The sequence below is a fragment of the Drosophila miranda genome, chromosome XR (genome assembly GCF_003369915.1).
Source record: "Drosophila miranda strain MSH22 chromosome XR, D.miranda_PacBio2.1, whole genome shotgun sequence".
In the NCBI taxonomy this organism is placed as follows: Eukaryota; Metazoa; Arthropoda; class Insecta; order Diptera; family Drosophilidae; genus Drosophila; species Drosophila miranda.
In genome coordinates, this window is record NC_046674.1 from 21,208,089 (window position 1) to 21,223,462 (window position 15,374).

The 15,374-nt window shown below is 41.0% G+C and overlaps 7 protein-coding genes and 1 long non-coding RNA gene across 11 annotated transcripts; 4 read left to right on the forward strand and 4 right to left on the reverse strand.

The window, feature by feature from the left end:
* Nucleotides 1–20: 20 nt before the first annotated feature.
* LOC108151820 lies at nt 21–1,925 on the forward strand. 2 transcript variants are annotated; one of them, XR_004471289.1, is made up of 6 exons: nt 159–318; nt 380–590; nt 653–910; nt 970–1,424; nt 1,493–1,632; nt 1,691–1,925. XR_004471289.1 is itself a non-coding variant. In XM_017280679.2 (5 exons), exons 1-5 carry the CDS (start codon nt 112–114, stop codon nt 1,094–1,096), a joined length of 726 nt encoding a protein of 241 aa, XP_017136168.1. In that variant the 5' UTR covers nt 21–111; the 3' UTR covers nt 1,097–1,182. The 2 variants fall into 2 exon arrangements, 1 of the variants encoding a protein (XP_017136168.1); XM_017280679.2 differs by lacking the exons at nt 1,493–1,632; nt 1,691–1,925 and adding an exon at nt 21–144 and having other exon boundaries at nt 222–318; nt 970–1,182.
* On the reverse strand, nt 1,917–3,898 carry LOC108151821 (flocculation protein FLO11). 3 transcript variants are annotated; one of them, XM_033386364.1, is made up of 6 exons: nt 3,794–3,898; nt 3,525–3,740; nt 3,413–3,464; nt 2,713–3,333; nt 2,145–2,418; nt 1,917–2,079 (listed from the first exon to the last, which is right to left on the reverse strand). In XM_033386364.1, the coding sequence occupies exons 1-6, from the start codon at nt 3,860–3,862 to the stop codon at nt 1,959–1,961; spliced, it is 1,353 nt and encodes a 450-aa protein (XP_033242255.1). In that variant the 5' UTR covers nt 3,863–3,898; the 3' UTR covers nt 1,917–1,958. The 3 variants fall into 3 exon arrangements, with proteins under 3 accessions (XP_033242255.1, XP_033242254.1, XP_033242253.1); XM_033386363.1 differs by having other exon boundaries at nt 2,145–2,634; XM_033386362.1 differs by having other exon boundaries at nt 2,145–3,333.
* Nucleotides 3,899–3,909: 11 nt separating this feature from the next.
* LOC108165292 lies at nt 3,910–4,627 on the forward strand. Its single transcript, XM_017301326.2, has 2 exons — nt 3,910–4,101; nt 4,171–4,627. Exons 1-2 carry the CDS (start codon nt 4,081–4,083, stop codon nt 4,600–4,602), a joined length of 453 nt encoding a protein of 150 aa, XP_017156815.1. The 5' UTR covers nt 3,910–4,080; the 3' UTR covers nt 4,603–4,627.
* Nucleotides 4,606–5,899, reverse strand: LOC108151819. Its single transcript, XM_017280678.2, has one exon. The coding sequence runs from the start codon at nt 5,813–5,815 to the stop codon at nt 4,658–4,660; it is 1,158 nt and encodes a 385-aa protein (XP_017136167.1). The 5' UTR covers nt 5,816–5,899; the 3' UTR covers nt 4,606–4,657.
* Nucleotides 5,900–6,944: 1,045 nt separating this feature from the next.
* On the forward strand, nt 6,945–8,640 carry LOC117186242. The gene is made up of 3 exons (XR_004471366.1): nt 6,945–7,160; nt 7,916–8,030; nt 8,366–8,640. It is a non-coding gene; the product is annotated as an uncharacterized LOC117186242 (long non-coding RNA).
* Nucleotides 8,641–9,193: 553 nt separating this feature from the next.
* LOC108150965 (heat shock protein 83) lies at nt 9,194–12,859 on the forward strand. Its single transcript, XM_017279299.2, has 2 exons — nt 9,194–9,335; nt 10,406–12,859. Exon 2 carries the CDS (start codon nt 10,406–10,408, stop codon nt 12,557–12,559), a length of 2,154 nt encoding a protein of 717 aa, XP_017134788.1. The 5' UTR covers nt 9,194–9,335; the 3' UTR covers nt 12,560–12,859.
* LOC108150966 (UPF0235 protein C15orf40 homolog) lies at nt 12,686–13,509 on the reverse strand. Its single transcript, XM_017279301.2, has one exon. The coding sequence runs from the start codon at nt 13,408–13,410 to the stop codon at nt 12,997–12,999; it is 414 nt and encodes a 137-aa protein (XP_017134790.1). The 5' UTR covers nt 13,411–13,509; the 3' UTR covers nt 12,686–12,996.
* Nucleotides 13,510–14,500: 991 nt separating this feature from the next.
* LOC108150963 (stress-associated endoplasmic reticulum protein 2) lies at nt 14,501–15,362 on the reverse strand. The gene is made up of 3 exons (XM_017279297.2): nt 15,269–15,362; nt 14,989–15,093; nt 14,501–14,685 (listed from the first exon to the last, which is right to left on the reverse strand). The coding sequence occupies exons 2-3, from the start codon at nt 15,070–15,072 to the stop codon at nt 14,575–14,577; spliced, it is 195 nt and encodes a 64-aa protein (XP_017134786.1). The 5' UTR covers nt 15,073–15,093; nt 15,269–15,362; the 3' UTR covers nt 14,501–14,574.
* Nucleotides 15,363–15,374: the final 12 nt, after the last annotated feature.

A 15,374-nucleotide genomic window follows, 5' to 3' on the forward strand; every position in this document is an offset into this window, starting at 1 on the left:
GGTTTGGGCAGACTTTTAAGATAAGAATTACGATGATGTTGTCGAGATACATATAAGATAAATCTTCTACTCACAGCATTTTAGTATGAATAACGAGTGAAGACAAAAAACATGTGGTTGAATACGCTTATTATAATTCCAATGGTAACTATCCTGGCCAATCGCATTCCTAGTACAGTTTCTTGAGTACATTCGTTGCTAAATATGTTCCTGAATTCAAGATCCTGGCCCAACACGCGGCGGCCACTTGCGGTGTGTGTCAGCCAGTCAGCCGAACGGTATGCCTCAGTGAAAACACTTTTTCCGCATGCGTGAAAGGTGAGCATGCCTATAGCAGGAGCACCGAGAATCGCAGCTGGAAGTATAATTTCAATTCCAGGAGTACCACTGAATGATATAATTAAGTGCCCAACCAATTTCTTTTGCACCGATGGTGACTACACTTGCTATGAAAATGCTGACCCGGTCTGCAACGCGGATAGTGCACCTGAAACAACCACCACTGTGAAGCCGTGGACTGCCGAGGAAGCCTGCCAGCAAACCACAAAATCGGGCTTTCTGGAAAACGAAAATGATCCCACATGCACTTCGTAAGTACATATTCTGAAAGAGTTACCGCCGGAGGAAAAGTAAAACCCAAACCTATTTGTAGCTACTTGTATTGTAAATTCGCAACGGATGGGAGTTTAGAAATTGTCAATCTCAATTGCCCGACTAACAAATACTTTGATGCGTCCATAAAAGGATGTACGGACACAAAACCCGCTGGATGTACTGAAGTGGCAACCACACTACCGACAGATGAGACAACTACGACAACCACTGAAAAGCCTTGGAGCGCAGAGGAAACCTGCCTGAATGTGACAAAATCGAAATCTTTTACGAACGAAGATGATCCCACATGCGCCACGTAAGTTTAATTTTCGATTTTAGATAACAACCCAAACTAAACTGCATATTTTTGTACAGCTACCTCTTTTGCTATGTTGCAAATGGAGCAGTTAAGGCGCTGATCAAATCCTGTTCATCCACAACCCCATACTTTGATTCTACTATAAGTAGCTGCAGTGCCACGAAACCAGACAATTGTACATAATAATTCCTAAGTAGTATGTAATTCTTGATATGTTTCATATGTTTTCGATTATATTTTTGGTACCCGTTTGGGTATTGTTGTACTTACTTCCTGAGTTTTTTTAAAAAGACTAACTTATCTGGGCCAATTCCAGCGAAAATACTGATAGTACCCCTTGTATTACGTTCGCATTAAAGTCCGTCATAAAAGTTTATAATGGTGTATAGATAAAAGACTATATAGATGAATAATTTCGGGTATAAAAACCCCAGTGTGGCCTTCCAGATTTGAAAGATTTTTCCAGATTAGAGAGTAGATCATCATATGGGCGAAATTTATTTGATCGCTGGTGACTACATAGCAGAGGATACGCCTGGGGACGTACAAATTAAACATTTTAGACATTCAATATTTCAGCTACTGGTGCAAAGCCTGGCTGCGCACACAGCACCCGAATTAGATGACCAAACCGCACAGGAATGAAGTGCCGAAAAGGCCTGCTTGGAAGTGACGAGACCGGGTTCATTTGAAAATCAAAACGATCCCCCTTGCGGCAGGTAAGCCTTGATATTTTCTGTACTATTTTTAATTTTTTTACTCGTATTTTACTTGCAGCTACGTCTTTTGTTACATGTCAAATGGACCATCAACGGCGCTGGTCTTTTTCTGCACGGAAAACTTTTACTATGATGCGACATTAAGAGCATGTACTGCCAAAAAGCCGGAGAAATGTATATAATAAAGAATCGCCAGGGATATCGCTTTAGCCGCACCATTTCATTCAACAATAAGCCAGAGATTTCCCAACCTAATAATATTCCCTTTCCAATAAACACATTGGTATTCGAAGAAACAAAAAATATATCTTTAATTGGATCGTTTTTTAGCAATTGGCGGGCCGTTCGGCCTGGCATGATTCTGTATCAGAATTGTAAAATTCATTCGTGTTGCAATAGTATAGCCAGCCCAAATAATCTAAGCTCAATTTGTAGCAGTACACGTACCTGAAATCGGATAATGCGAATATGAATAAATATCATTTAAAGTGAAGTTAACAAACTAGACTCACTGTCTGCAGGTTGAATCACTATCGACCCGAAAGTATCCTTTCTTTTGTAACGTTGAACAATAGAGATCAGCATTTAGTGGAGATCCTGTGGTTGATTCAGTGGATGAATTAGTGCTTGAAGGCGAGGATATGGTTGATGAATCTGTGGTTGCAGGGGATGTTTCTGTGGATGATTCTGTGGTTACAGTTGATGACTCAGTGGACGATGAATCAGTTGTGGGTGAAGATTCAGTTGATGTATCTGTGGTTACAGTTGAAGATTCAGTGGAAGACTCTGTAGTGGTAGGAGAAGATACAGTTGAAAAATCTGTCGTTAAAGTGGAAGATTCTGTGGATGTATCTGTGGTTAATGTGGATGATTCTGTTGAAGTATCTGTAGTGGCAGGGGAAGATTCAGTGGATGACTCCGTGGTTACAGTTGATTCAGTAAATGAATCTGTAGTGGAAGGTGAAGATTCACTGGATGTATCTGTGGTTACGGTGAAAAATTCTGTAGATGTATCCTTCGTTAAAGTGGAAGATTCTGTCGATGGCTCTGTGGTTAAAGTGGATGATTCTGTTGAAGTACCTGTAGTGGCAGGGGAAGATTCAGTGGATGAATCCGTGGTAACAGTTGATTCAGTGGATGAATCTGTAGTGGAAGGTGAAGATCCACTAGATGTTTCTGTGGTTACGGTGGAAAGTTCAGTAGATGTATCCGTCGTTAAAGTGGAAGATTCTGTCGATGGCTCTGTGGTTAAAGTGGATGATTCTGTTGAAGTATCTGTAGTGGCAGGGGAAGATTCAGTGGATGAATCCGTGGTTACAGTTGATTCAGTGGATGAATCCGTGGTAACAGTTGATTCAGTGGATGAATCTGTAGTGGAAGGTGAAGATTCACTAGATGTTTCTGTGGTTACGGTGGAAAATTCTGTAGATGTATCCGTCGTTAAAGTGGAAGATTCTGTCGATGACTCTGTGGTTAAAGTGGATGATTCTGTTGAAGTATCTGTAGTGGCAGGGGAAGATTCAGTGGATGACTCCGTGGTTACAGTTGATTCAGTAAATGAATCTGTAGTGGAAGGTGAAGATTCACTGGATGTATCTGTGGTTATGGTGGAAAATTCTGTGGATGTATCCGTCGTTAAAGTGGAAGTTTCTGTGGATAGATCTGTTGTTGGGGCTGTAGTTGAAGAATCTGTCGACGAATCTGCCATTTGGAAAAGGTTTTTGAAAATTATCAAATACAAAAAAAGATAAGAAAATCAAGTTTTTGGCTTTCTGCAAACCTGTTGTTACATCCGATGTTGTAGACGTCGTATCATCAGGTACACAAGCAGGCTGTAAGAAGTGCAATGCGAAATTGTCAATGAACCTAATAGATGAGATCACATCACTCACTGAGGACGACTCCTCGGGTGAACAGAATTCATCCAGGGTACAATAAAACCCTTCATCACAAGATCTGATTGTGGTTTCGTCGACTGTTTCCTCTGCAAAGCAGAATCCATAGCTGGTCTCGTTTACGCACGTATACCGAAAATTGGTGAGAGCACAATTTAAGCAGCCAGCGGATTGACCGAGAGCCGCTTGGAGAAACGGGAGGAGCAGAACGAGCTAGAATGGAAAAGAAATGTGTGAAATTGACGTTTACTATTTGCTTTACCCACTTTTAAAAAAATATTTGCACGCATGTCTGTTTGGCGTGAAGGTCTAGTTTCTTGTGATCTAGGGTACATCTTCTGCCAATCCGTTTTATAGGAGTCTAGATTTAGCAGTGGGTGTGGTTTGCTTACTTAAAGATAGAGATAAGCATGATAAGTGCTGAAGGTCCGGACCGGACCCCAAATTAATTGGGGCGCCATAAAGCATATTCGGCAGTGCTGTCAAAAGTGGTAAAAATGTGATGTCTTCCTAGATCGCGGACCATTCGTGAAAGAATAGTAACGACGAAAAGATGTATAAGTGCGTGGTTCTGGTGAGTATTTTCAGGGTGGTGTGGTCCTAATTAGGATGATTGTTTGACTTGTTCTGTCTCATCATTTAGTTGGTCCTCGTGACGCTGCAGGGGAGTGTGATCTGGTCTGCCTGCGATGTGTGCCAGTCGAATGGGGCCGCTTGCATTAATCAGACCTCGTACAACCTATGCTTTGGCAGCAGCATGCCCAATACCGCACAGAACTTCACGTGCACGGATGGCCTGGTCTGCACAGATCAGCCAATAATTTGCTTCCAGCGCAGCGAGACTCCGGCCAGCTGCGGCGACACAGATAGCTGCGGCCAGTGTGCCCCCAACTACGTTTTTGCTTGCACTTCCCGTTCCACGTTCGCCTTCTGTTTCGGCTCTACCAAGCCAACGAACGTTACAGGCAGCTGCCCCGCCGGCTACTTCTGCGATGCATCTACTCAGGAGATTTGCGTAATCAAGACCACAGATGATTCGATCATATGCCATTTGGACGAACCCAGCGTAGTCTAGTAATTAATTTTATAGTTATTAATGGTAAAATAAAAGGATTATACGCTTAATACGGCTACAACTCGAGCGAGTGATCGACATTTTCCGGTTCTTTGATATCAAGCCAGGAACGTGCAATCCGCAGCGAGGGCAATCGAAAACGCCACTCCTCGCAGCAATGCTCGTAGATACTTTCGCCCAGCTGCAGCAGTTCTACGACGAAGCGCCGCTCGTCATCTTTCCAGTTACGATCCTCGGCACCACCGAACATTTCCATGCGCACCAGAGCGGCCACAGTGGGCCCCAGATATTTCTTTATGCCGTTGTATAGCTGCGGCTTGGTCATGCTTGTCAAGGTGCTGGGCGGTGGAGCTCTACTGGTAGATGGTATGGACGCCTGCAGTTGCTTTAATTGGACATTCTGCTCCGAAAGCTTTTCAAACTCCAACTTTAGCTTATTATATTCCAGCTGGAGTTGGCATTCCTCTACAGTTGGTAGCGTTTCGATATCTGATTCAGGAACGGAAGGTTCTTCTTCTCGTACAGCCATTTCCTGACTTTGCCCTGAGCCAATCGAGGGTTCCTGACTTGTTGGGCGTGCACTGATTTTACTTATAATTGGCTTGCAAATCTCCGCTTTTTGCTTCTGCAATGCATTGCGAGGAAAGTCGATCATTCTTGGTGACATTTTAGTACTGGTTTGATGCTGCTCCTGCTCCTGCTCCTGCTGTCCCTCAGTCAAATTCAATTTCCGCCTTTTGATTGCCTTCTCTGGCAAGCTTGAAGAGGGTCGCTTATATACCAATCGATCCAAGCTAATTTCACCTTCTATAGCATCGGTATCAAATCCAAGAGGACACTCAAATCCCTCTGGTGGTTTCAGATGTGCGGAGGTGGGAGAAGGCAATTTCACAAGCATCGCCTCGCCGTTCTCGTCGATAGATTCAAAGTCCCACGCGAGATCCTTGTTCACTCGCATCAACGTCGGCGTCTGCTTGGCAATAAGCCGGTCCATTTTATAGTTCATGAAGCATTCAATGCGAAAATGACGTGCACACACAGCACGATTGGCCAGCTTAAGCTGAGATACTTTTAAAATCTCTTCATTGGCGCAAATTTTTAGCCATTTTTCCAATTGTCGCGGGTCGCGTACGGGAAACTTGAAGAAGTGCATCGATGGATTCCGGTTTGAAGAGACTTTGCAATCTCGAAAAGTGCAACGAGTGCCACCCATTATACATTTAGAATGGCTTACAAATACAAATTTATAAAATGTTCGTCTTTTTGTTTATATCTTGGGCTTTAGTGTTGGTTAGCAGTGTGACCGCGGATTTATCGATAAAATATACCGTCCGACCCTCAGAAATATACCGAAACATACCGCCTCATTTTCAAAATATACCGTAAATATACTGACGAATTCAAGTTCTATTTTACATATTCCTCGTTTTTGATATTCCGACGAATATTACTAGCTATATAGAACATTTAGCTATGCCATCATAATTTTATACGATTGATGAATCAATTTTCTATTTAACTGGTGTATTCTTAATACTTGCTTTTATTGCATTTTGCGTAAAAAGAGGTTTTAGCGAAATAAGTCAAACAAAAAACAAGTAGCGAAATAGGTCAATCGAAACAAACGAAAAAGGAAATTGCTCAATTTTGATATTCCATTGAATAATGCTGACTAACTAAATCTCTCAGCAATGCCCACATAGTTTTATCTCATTGATGAATAAATTTTCTACAAGATTGGATAGTTTTTAATCCTTGCTTTTATTGTATTTATTGTAAAAAAAGGTTTAAACGAAAAAGATCAACAAAAAAAGAGTCGCTATATTCCGTCTAAGCCGTAGTATAGGCTTTTGTATACCCTATTTTGTTAAAATTTATATGAAAGTATAAATATTGATATGAAGATAAAACGTAACTAATAAAGACCTTTTCTCAAATTGACATTTTTTAGACATATTCATGTATATGAGGAGTGTTTTGTATATATATCTCGATCCTGATACTTATTCTTGGTCCCTCGAAGAAGACAATAAGCTTTAAAATATCGTTGAAATATTGAAAATAATATTAAATAATATTGAATAATATTAAAATATATTGAAAATAAATTGTTTTTGCCTGGGATGACAAACATATTCCAACTCTATAACATCCATTTCCCCCAGGGTATGTGTGCATGGAATGGGACTCATTGTTGTCAACCGGTTATGACGACTAATTCCTGGTTATTCTTTCTTCCGTCGAATATTCCCAGCTATATATATCTCTCAGCTTAGCCCAGATAATTTTATATGATTGCTGAATCAATTTTAATCAGGATTAACTACTTTTGAGTAGTTGCATGTTTTTTGTTTTGACAAAAACACGGTTTCAACAAAAGTGTTCAATAGTCGCAGGTTGTGACGTCAATCTTGCTGGTATTTGCAGACTCATTTCTTGTCAACAAGAGTGCTTTCATTTGTATACCCTAACTAAAGAACCTCATCATTTTTTAAGAGGACAAATTCACTTTCGATTCTTTGCGGATCTTTAATAAGTTGAGGAAATCTTTTATACAGGTAAGAGGCAACCTTTTCTTTAATTGTATACTCAACTCGATCAAAAATGACTTTGCGCTTTGGAAAAATGCATATTTTTCATTTCTTTCTAATTTTGACACTTCGAGGATTATATTAATGCCCAAATTCATACCAAAATTCTATGAAATTAACATTGCTGCTTGGATCTAGTAAATTTAAGCCAGTATTCCTTATATATAAGTCTTTCATATAACAGCTTAATATTAACTTATAAGTTTCAGACATATTTTTATATATTATGTGTGTTACAGCTTTGCTAGACTGAAAAATGATATTAAATCTATTTATTATACGCATAATATAGTCTAGAAAGTAGAAATATAATTTGACTGAAACGCTTTTTTAAATTTGAGAGAGTGTATTCTGCAGATAAATTTTTACCATCTTAAATATACCGTAATATACCGAAAAATTGCTTAATATACCGAAATATACCGATATACCGTAAATATACCGGCTGAAAAATACCGTAAACGGTCACCCTGTTGGTTAGGGACAAATATTGTCCAAACTATCGAGCCAAAGTTAATCGAGTTGGCAGCACGATTTTTTGATATGGCGGTGAGCTCAAAATACACATTTTTATTTTTAATTCGCCGTTTGAAATTTTCAAAAAATTGTTTGAATGCAGTTTGGCTCATCACATTTGCTATAACATTTATTTAATAGCATTTATTTATTTTAATATAAATAATATGTACTACTATTAATATATTTTAAATTCTCCCATTCAGGCTCCATAAACTGCGAGAAAGGTTTACTAGGACAACGAGATGGCACTTGGCAAACTGTCAACCACATGGGTACGGATTGACTAACTTTTTACCAACATCAAGCCTTTGGAAAAATGTAAGAAATATTTAACATATATTGGCCCCATTATAGTCGCTGTTTTATATCTATTTAAACGAGACAATTGACTGTTTGCTTACATAATAATATATATAAAACCATTTGGCCTTCAATGCCATTTATCAGGAAACAGGCTAGAAAATTGAATTTCAATATCAAGTAGAGAAAATAGAGGCAGATATAAGCGGTTTGCCAGCAAAATGCAAGTATAACTAAACAAAATTGACTAAAATAAAATTAAAAAATTAAGTAAATAAAATTATATTGAACAAAATTCATCGGTACTTTCATTATGTATCGATGAATTTTTTCCATATTATTATTATTTCTAGCCACGTTCCAACTCTATGTCAGTACCGGAAATAGCAGCCCTGGAGTCTCGTAGCCTCTAGAACGGCCAGAACATTCTACGCTTGTGGTTGGTTTTCATTGAAAGCAGGCGTCTTATATATACTTTACGGTATATAGCTATATAATGGTATACTTCATCAATATCATCAATCTATGAATTTTAATTTTTAAGAGTATATAAATTAACATAATATATATACATACATATGTAGTTCTCAATACCTAAGTATTTGAATTTTCCATCTCTCATCGGTGGTAATTCATGAACCGGTTCCAGCCGAAACATGAACGAAATTCATGAGAGATTATTTTTTCGGGATTGCTTGCCACATAAAAATACATTTCGAAAAAAGAAAATGTACTAAATTTTTGTCATCTCATGCTCCAATTAATTATGAATGCTACAAAGCTACAAAGCAGCTTGGAAATCAGAATTTTAACAATAATTAAAGGAAATAGGGTATAGCGTATATAGGGTATCATAGCTGAAACGGGTATACCAACAATAATGACGTAGCACTTACGTTTCACTCCGTACTCACTTACGATTTATGCTTATAATTTTTGTTTACCTCTTTTGTTAAAACCTTACTTTAAACATAATCAAATAAATGGGAGTATTTATGTATATTTCTAAGATTACGGCGGTATTGTTCTGCGGTCTGCGGTCACACTTGTTTTCAGCCTCGGTGCAACTCTGTTCCAGTACCGGAAACAGCAGCCCTGGATTCTCGTAGCCTCTAGAAACGTCTAGAAAATTCTACGCTTGGGGTTGGTTTGCTATAAAAGCAAGCGGGCCGACTTTTGCCGGCTCGAGTCTTGAAAAATTATCGTCCAGTGAAGGTGCGTTTGCATAGATCGCAGTGAAACAAAGTGAATTTATTCTACACAAATCAAAGTGAAAATATATATATATTTTTATCTCTGCTGTGAAATTAAAACACATACAAGGTAAGCGTTTACAATGAAAGTGCATTTATTTAACAAAATGTAAAGATCCGCTGTGGTGCAATGCTTGCTGCGCGTCTGCTGATGAAAAGTTCTTGACCCAAATGCAGAAAATCAATAGAATCTGTAAAAACTTCTATAATCTTAAAATAAGAGTAAAATGCCTTTTTTTGACCGAGTGGTTACAAACGGGCGATAAAAAGTAGCTTTACGCCTCGCACACCAATACACGAACAGAAAAATTATGCCGGCTGTAATTTGTGCTCGGCGCGAATTTTCTAGATGACCGGTTCTTAGAACATCAACCTTGCATGTCCAACAAATGCTGGTTAATTAAAGATTTGCCTTAACTTAATTTTCTTGGCACACGTGCTTATTTAAATTCAGTCTTTTGCACTTGCCATGCACACAGCCACACATATGTCTGTGAATTTGCGAATTTGCAACTCATGCATACACTCATGTACATATGTTCCATCATCGAGAAAAATCGAAAAACGTGAATCAAACTTCGGCATGAATCAAATTTCAAAGAGGTCTTTGTTTCCACCTGGTTCTAGAAGTTTCCATTCGCGTGCTTGGATACCTATCCTATGCATAAACGGCTTCTGCACATGTAACTTGAACACATACACACATGCAAACATATGTATGTACATATGCATACCCTGACCACAAAATTTTCAGCAAACTTTAGCCGTACATCAAACCACCAAAGAGCTGTGCTGTTGTCAAGGAGAATTTTCTTCTAGAAAGCTTCAATTAGATTGTTCTGGGGGTGATGTACGCATTGGACAACCCTATGCGCTCTAGAAACTTCCAGTAAATGTTAACTGGATGTACAATAGGTACATCCCTAAGCGTGCGAGTGTATGCGTGTTCGCTAACTGTAATGTATGTGTGTTCGTGTGCGAAAGAGAAAAAAAGGATGAGAAGTCTGCCATTTTGAAATACAAAGATTTTGTGCTAGGGGGGTGGGGAAATATGATTATCGAAAATGGTCAGTGAACAATGCAGCTGCATATTTAATGAGTTGTGACTAATTCTCGTGTGGTATTTTCTTGCTGTTCCAGATGCCCGAAGAAGCTGAGACTTTCGCATTCCAGGCTGAGATTGCTCAGCTTATGTCGTTGATCATCAACACATTCTACTCGAACAAGGAGATCTTCTTGCGTGAATTGATTTCGAACGCATCTGATGCCCTCGACAAGATCCGCTATGAGTCGCTGACTGATCCCAGCAAGCTCGACTCGGGCAAGGAGCTGTACATCAAGCTGATTCCCAACAAGACTGCTGGTACTCTGACCATCATTGATACCGGTATCGGCATGACCAAGTCCGACCTGGTGAACAACTTGGGAACCATCGCCAAGTCCGGCACCAAGGCTTTCATGGAGGCGTTGCAGGCTGGCGCTGACATTTCCATGATTGGCCAGTTCGGTGTGGGCTTCTACTCGGCCTACCTGATTGCTGACCGCGTGACTGTCACCTCGAAAAACAACGACGATGAGCAGTACGTCTGGGAGTCGTCCGCTGGCGGTTCGTTTACCGTGAAGGCCGACAACTCTGAGCCCCTGGGTCGCGGCACAAAGATTGTGCTCTACATCAAGGAGGATCAGACCGATTACCTTGAGGAGAGTAAGATCAAGGAGATCGTTAACAAGCACTCCCAGTTCATTGGTTATCCCATTAAACTGCTGGTGGAGAAGGAGCGCGAGAAGGAGGTCAGCGACGACGAGGCTGATGATGAGAAGAAGGATGACGAGGCAAAGAAGGACATGGATACCGACGAACCCAAGATCGAAGATGTCGGCGAGGATGAGGATGCCGACAAGAAGGACAAGGATGGCAAGAAGAAGAAGACCATTAAGGAGAAGTACACCGAAGACGAGGAGCTGAACAAGACCAAGCCAATTTGGACCCGCAACCCCGATGATATCTCCCAGGAGGAGTACGGCGAGTTCTACAAGTCCTTGACCAACGACTGGGAGGATCATCTGTGTGTGAAGCACTTCTCGGTCGAGGGTCAGCTGGAGTTCCGCGCCCTCCTCTTTATCCCCCGTCGCACTCCCTTCGATCTCTTCGAGAACCAGAAGAAGCGCAACAATATTAAGCTGTACGTGCGCCGTGTGTTCATCATGGACAACTGCGAGGATCTCATTCCCGAGTACTTGAACTTCATCAAGGGAGTGGTCGACTCTGAGGATCTGCCCCTGAACATCTCTCGTGAGATGTTGCAGCAGAACAAGGTTCTGAAGGTGATCCGCAAGAATTTGGTGAAGAAGACCATGGAGCTGATCGAGGAGCTTACCGAGGACAAGGAGAACTACAAGAAATTCTACGAACAGTTCAGCAAGAACTTGAAACTGGGTGTCCACGAGGACAGCAACAATCGCGCCAAGCTCGCCGATTTCCTGCGCTTCCACACATCTGCCTCTGGCGATGATTTCTGCTCTTTGTCGGACTACGTGTCCCGCATGAAGGAGAATCAGAAGCACGTCTACTTCATCACTGGCGAGTCCAAGGACCAGGTTAGCAACTCTGCCTTCGTTGAGCGTGTGAAGGCCCGCGGCTTCGAGGTTGTTTACATGACCGAGCCCATTGATGAGTATGTCATCCAGCACTTGAAGGAGTATAAGGGCAAGCAGCTGGTGTCCGTCACCAAAGAAGGTCTGGAGCTGCCCGAGGATGAAGCCGAGAAGAAGAAGCGTGAGGAAGATAAGGCCAAGTTCGAGGGTCTCTGCAAGCTGATGAAGTCTATCTTGGACAGCAAAGTGGAAAAGGTGGTCGTCTCCAACCGTCTCGTGGACTCGCCCTGCTGCATCGTCACCTCGCAGTTCGGCTGGTCCGCCAACATGGAGCGTATCATGAAGGCCCAGGCTCTGCGCGACACCGCCACCATGGGCTACATGGCTGGCAAGAAGCAGTTGGAAATCAATCCCGACCATCCCATTGTTGAGGCCCTGCGCCAGAAGTCCGATGCCGACAAGAACGACAAGGCTGTCAAGGATCTGGTCATCCTTCTGTTCGAGACCTCGCTGCTGTCTTCAGGATTCTCTCTGGACAGCCCCCAGGTTCATGCCAGTCGCATTTACCGCATGATCAAGCTGGGTCTTGGCATCGATGAGGATGAGCCCATGACCACCGAGGACGCCCACAGTGGTGGAGATGCCCCCAGTCTGGTCGAGGACACCGAGGATGCCTCCCACATGGAGGAAGTCGATTAAACTATCAGCTTTCTCAAACAAAACACATTCACACACCCACACACAACACACAAAAAATGTTTTGTTTCGACTGTTTGTAGCTTACGTTGACACAGGAGACTTTTTTCCATTAACATTTTTGTCGCGTTATATGCGACAATTATACGCTTAGTCATCCCACACTCGCATGCAGAACAGAATCCGCCAGGTTCCCGAAAACTAACTTCAGAAGCAGTCGTTTTAAGAATTTCTAATTTAGAGTCCACATAATTTATGTAAAAATAAACTAAAGACTATACGCTCTAGTTTCTAGAACTGAAATTTATGTCTTAAGGTTTGATGACCAGATCGATCGATGATAAAACCAAATAAACAAACAAATTGTGTTTTCAAATGCATATCTATGAACATTTTTAATGGATCGAATCTGTTAAAAACTAACTGGGAGGGGAGAGGCCTTACGATTCACATTCCTTGCGCAGCAGCTGCTGAATGGACTCCACCGTCGATGCACCCTTGCTGATCAGTATGATCTTGTTGCGGGACCGCGATCCCTTGTCCAGGGAGACATCGCTCTTGCGCAGCCCCAGGACCTTGGATAGAAATTTTACCAGCTCTGCATTGGCTTCTCCTTCACTGGGCGGTGCGGCTATTTGGACGCCAACGCCTTCAAGATCAATGTTCGTAATGCCATTGTGCTTGGCTCCAGGTTTGGCAAGTATTTTAATGCATATATTGCCACTTTTATCCACGGTGACTGGACTGTCGTTTGCCGGCGCCGGCTTTGTGTTCGTATTTTCGACGCCGGACTTTGCTTTTCCCTTATTCTTTGACATTAATTGTGCATTGACTGATGCAAATAAACGCCGCATTGGCTAATCAATAGGGTTTCCTCACAATATTTAATTTTAAACGCATTTTTTCCAAAGTGTGTCGTCGTCGGCGACACCAATCAGCTGTTTATGTTTCTACCTAGAGATGGACCATTTCTACAAAACTGTGACTTCTCACAAGTATTTTAAATGGTGTAGTCACAGAAAAGCTTGACACTTTAAAATGATTTTTATATAGCTGGTCTTGGTGTGAGAATAGAAAACAAGAGACAGATGTTAAAAAAAAATGTAAAGAAAAATAAAAAAAGATAAAATCGATTGCAAAAATTTCCTAAGCGGTTCGACCAAATGGTGTCAAACAGCGATACCAAACAACATATAGAATATATTGTATAAATTACATAAACCATAGCTCACATAGATACTGACTGAGTACCAGGTATTAAGTAGACCTGCGCCTTTTCCGCGGCTTACAACTTTCCCCCTCGTTTAAATTATATTAATAAAATAGGAATATTTTGAATAGCTGTCACAGTTAGTTGCGAAATCCAACCCCTAGAATCCTAGAAAAAAAATTTAAACTGAAAAATAAAGATTACATTGTAGTCTATATACAATAAGAAATTTAATTAGGTAATTTCGCTTCTACAGAATTACAATCTCATCCCCATTTAATAATAAAGTCAGAGTCCTTAGGTAAAAAATTATCATATATTATTCATCATTATTATGTATGTACTCTTAGTTACTTCTCTATTAGTTTTCGCTTTGGAAAACAACGCTTAAACACTTTGCACTATTTAAAACTGCATTGAGAAGCATCTTAGAAATGCATTCTATCGTCAATAAAATTGTGACTGCCACCAACACAATCAGCAATAGTTCAGTTAATTCGTAAGTGTACAGAGAGAATTGCAGGAATGCACATAATTTTCAGTTTTTTTTTTAGCTTAAAATTAATACAAAATGCGTAAAATGGACTTGAATTTTGCCTCTGTTGACAGAGTTTCATATTGCAAACCTAAATTGAACTGGAAAGCAAAGTTTTTGAAGCTCATCCTCAGCGGACGTTGCACATATTGCCGGGGATAGTTATAATTCAGCTATTAAAGGATTTTTGGGAAGGATATAGAATTTAGATCCGGAGGTCCAGAAAGAAGTATCTTCAGTTGTTTATTGCTACAGTCCGTCATCTGGAACCATTTACGCAGCGCGAATCGACTGAATGATTTGGAAAATAGCCGAGCCGCAGACAACGAAGATGAATAGCGCCAAGAGCCAGGGTCCAACGGGGTACTGTCCCTCTTTCGCTTTCTGAAAATGCCAATATATCAAAATTAGCCAAGGCACCACAGATATGCATATTATTGAACGGCCGGTGTATGAGCTAACGCTGACGAACGCAACAGCTAATCACTGCTCCCGAAGAAGCGATAGCATACACCAGCTTCTTCCCCACACACAGACACGCACACGCACACATTGGCGCACGAACACAACAGCAAGCAATAATAAAATCAATGACGGCGTGGCACTTTTTGCGATTGAATCTATCAGGCTCGTGCGAGATGTATGCATTTTTGATGCGAGCTATTCTCATTTTAAAGAAAAACTTACCGAGGATTTTGGTACATTGCCACGCATTGTCACATATTTGCTGGCCTTCTCGTTGGCGACGCGCATTCTCTGTGGAGGAGCCATTTTATGTGTTGTTGTGAAGCTCTGTGAAATAGAGAGAGATGCATTATATACTTAGTTTTCAATAAATTGAATTTTAAAGACTTGACTGAGACTCTTTCTGTCGCACTTAAAATTCCTTTGTTCACTCGTTCAGGCTACGATTTTAAGTGAAATCTGTTCTGATTTTTATAATATTTCTCCAAGCAGCCCAGCTTACCTTTCAGCCCAAAAATAAAACGAATGTGAAAGCGAACGACGCGACACGTATGAAGAACCCACTGACAGCTCGGTGACAGCCAGGGATGTCATTCGTAGGTGTAATC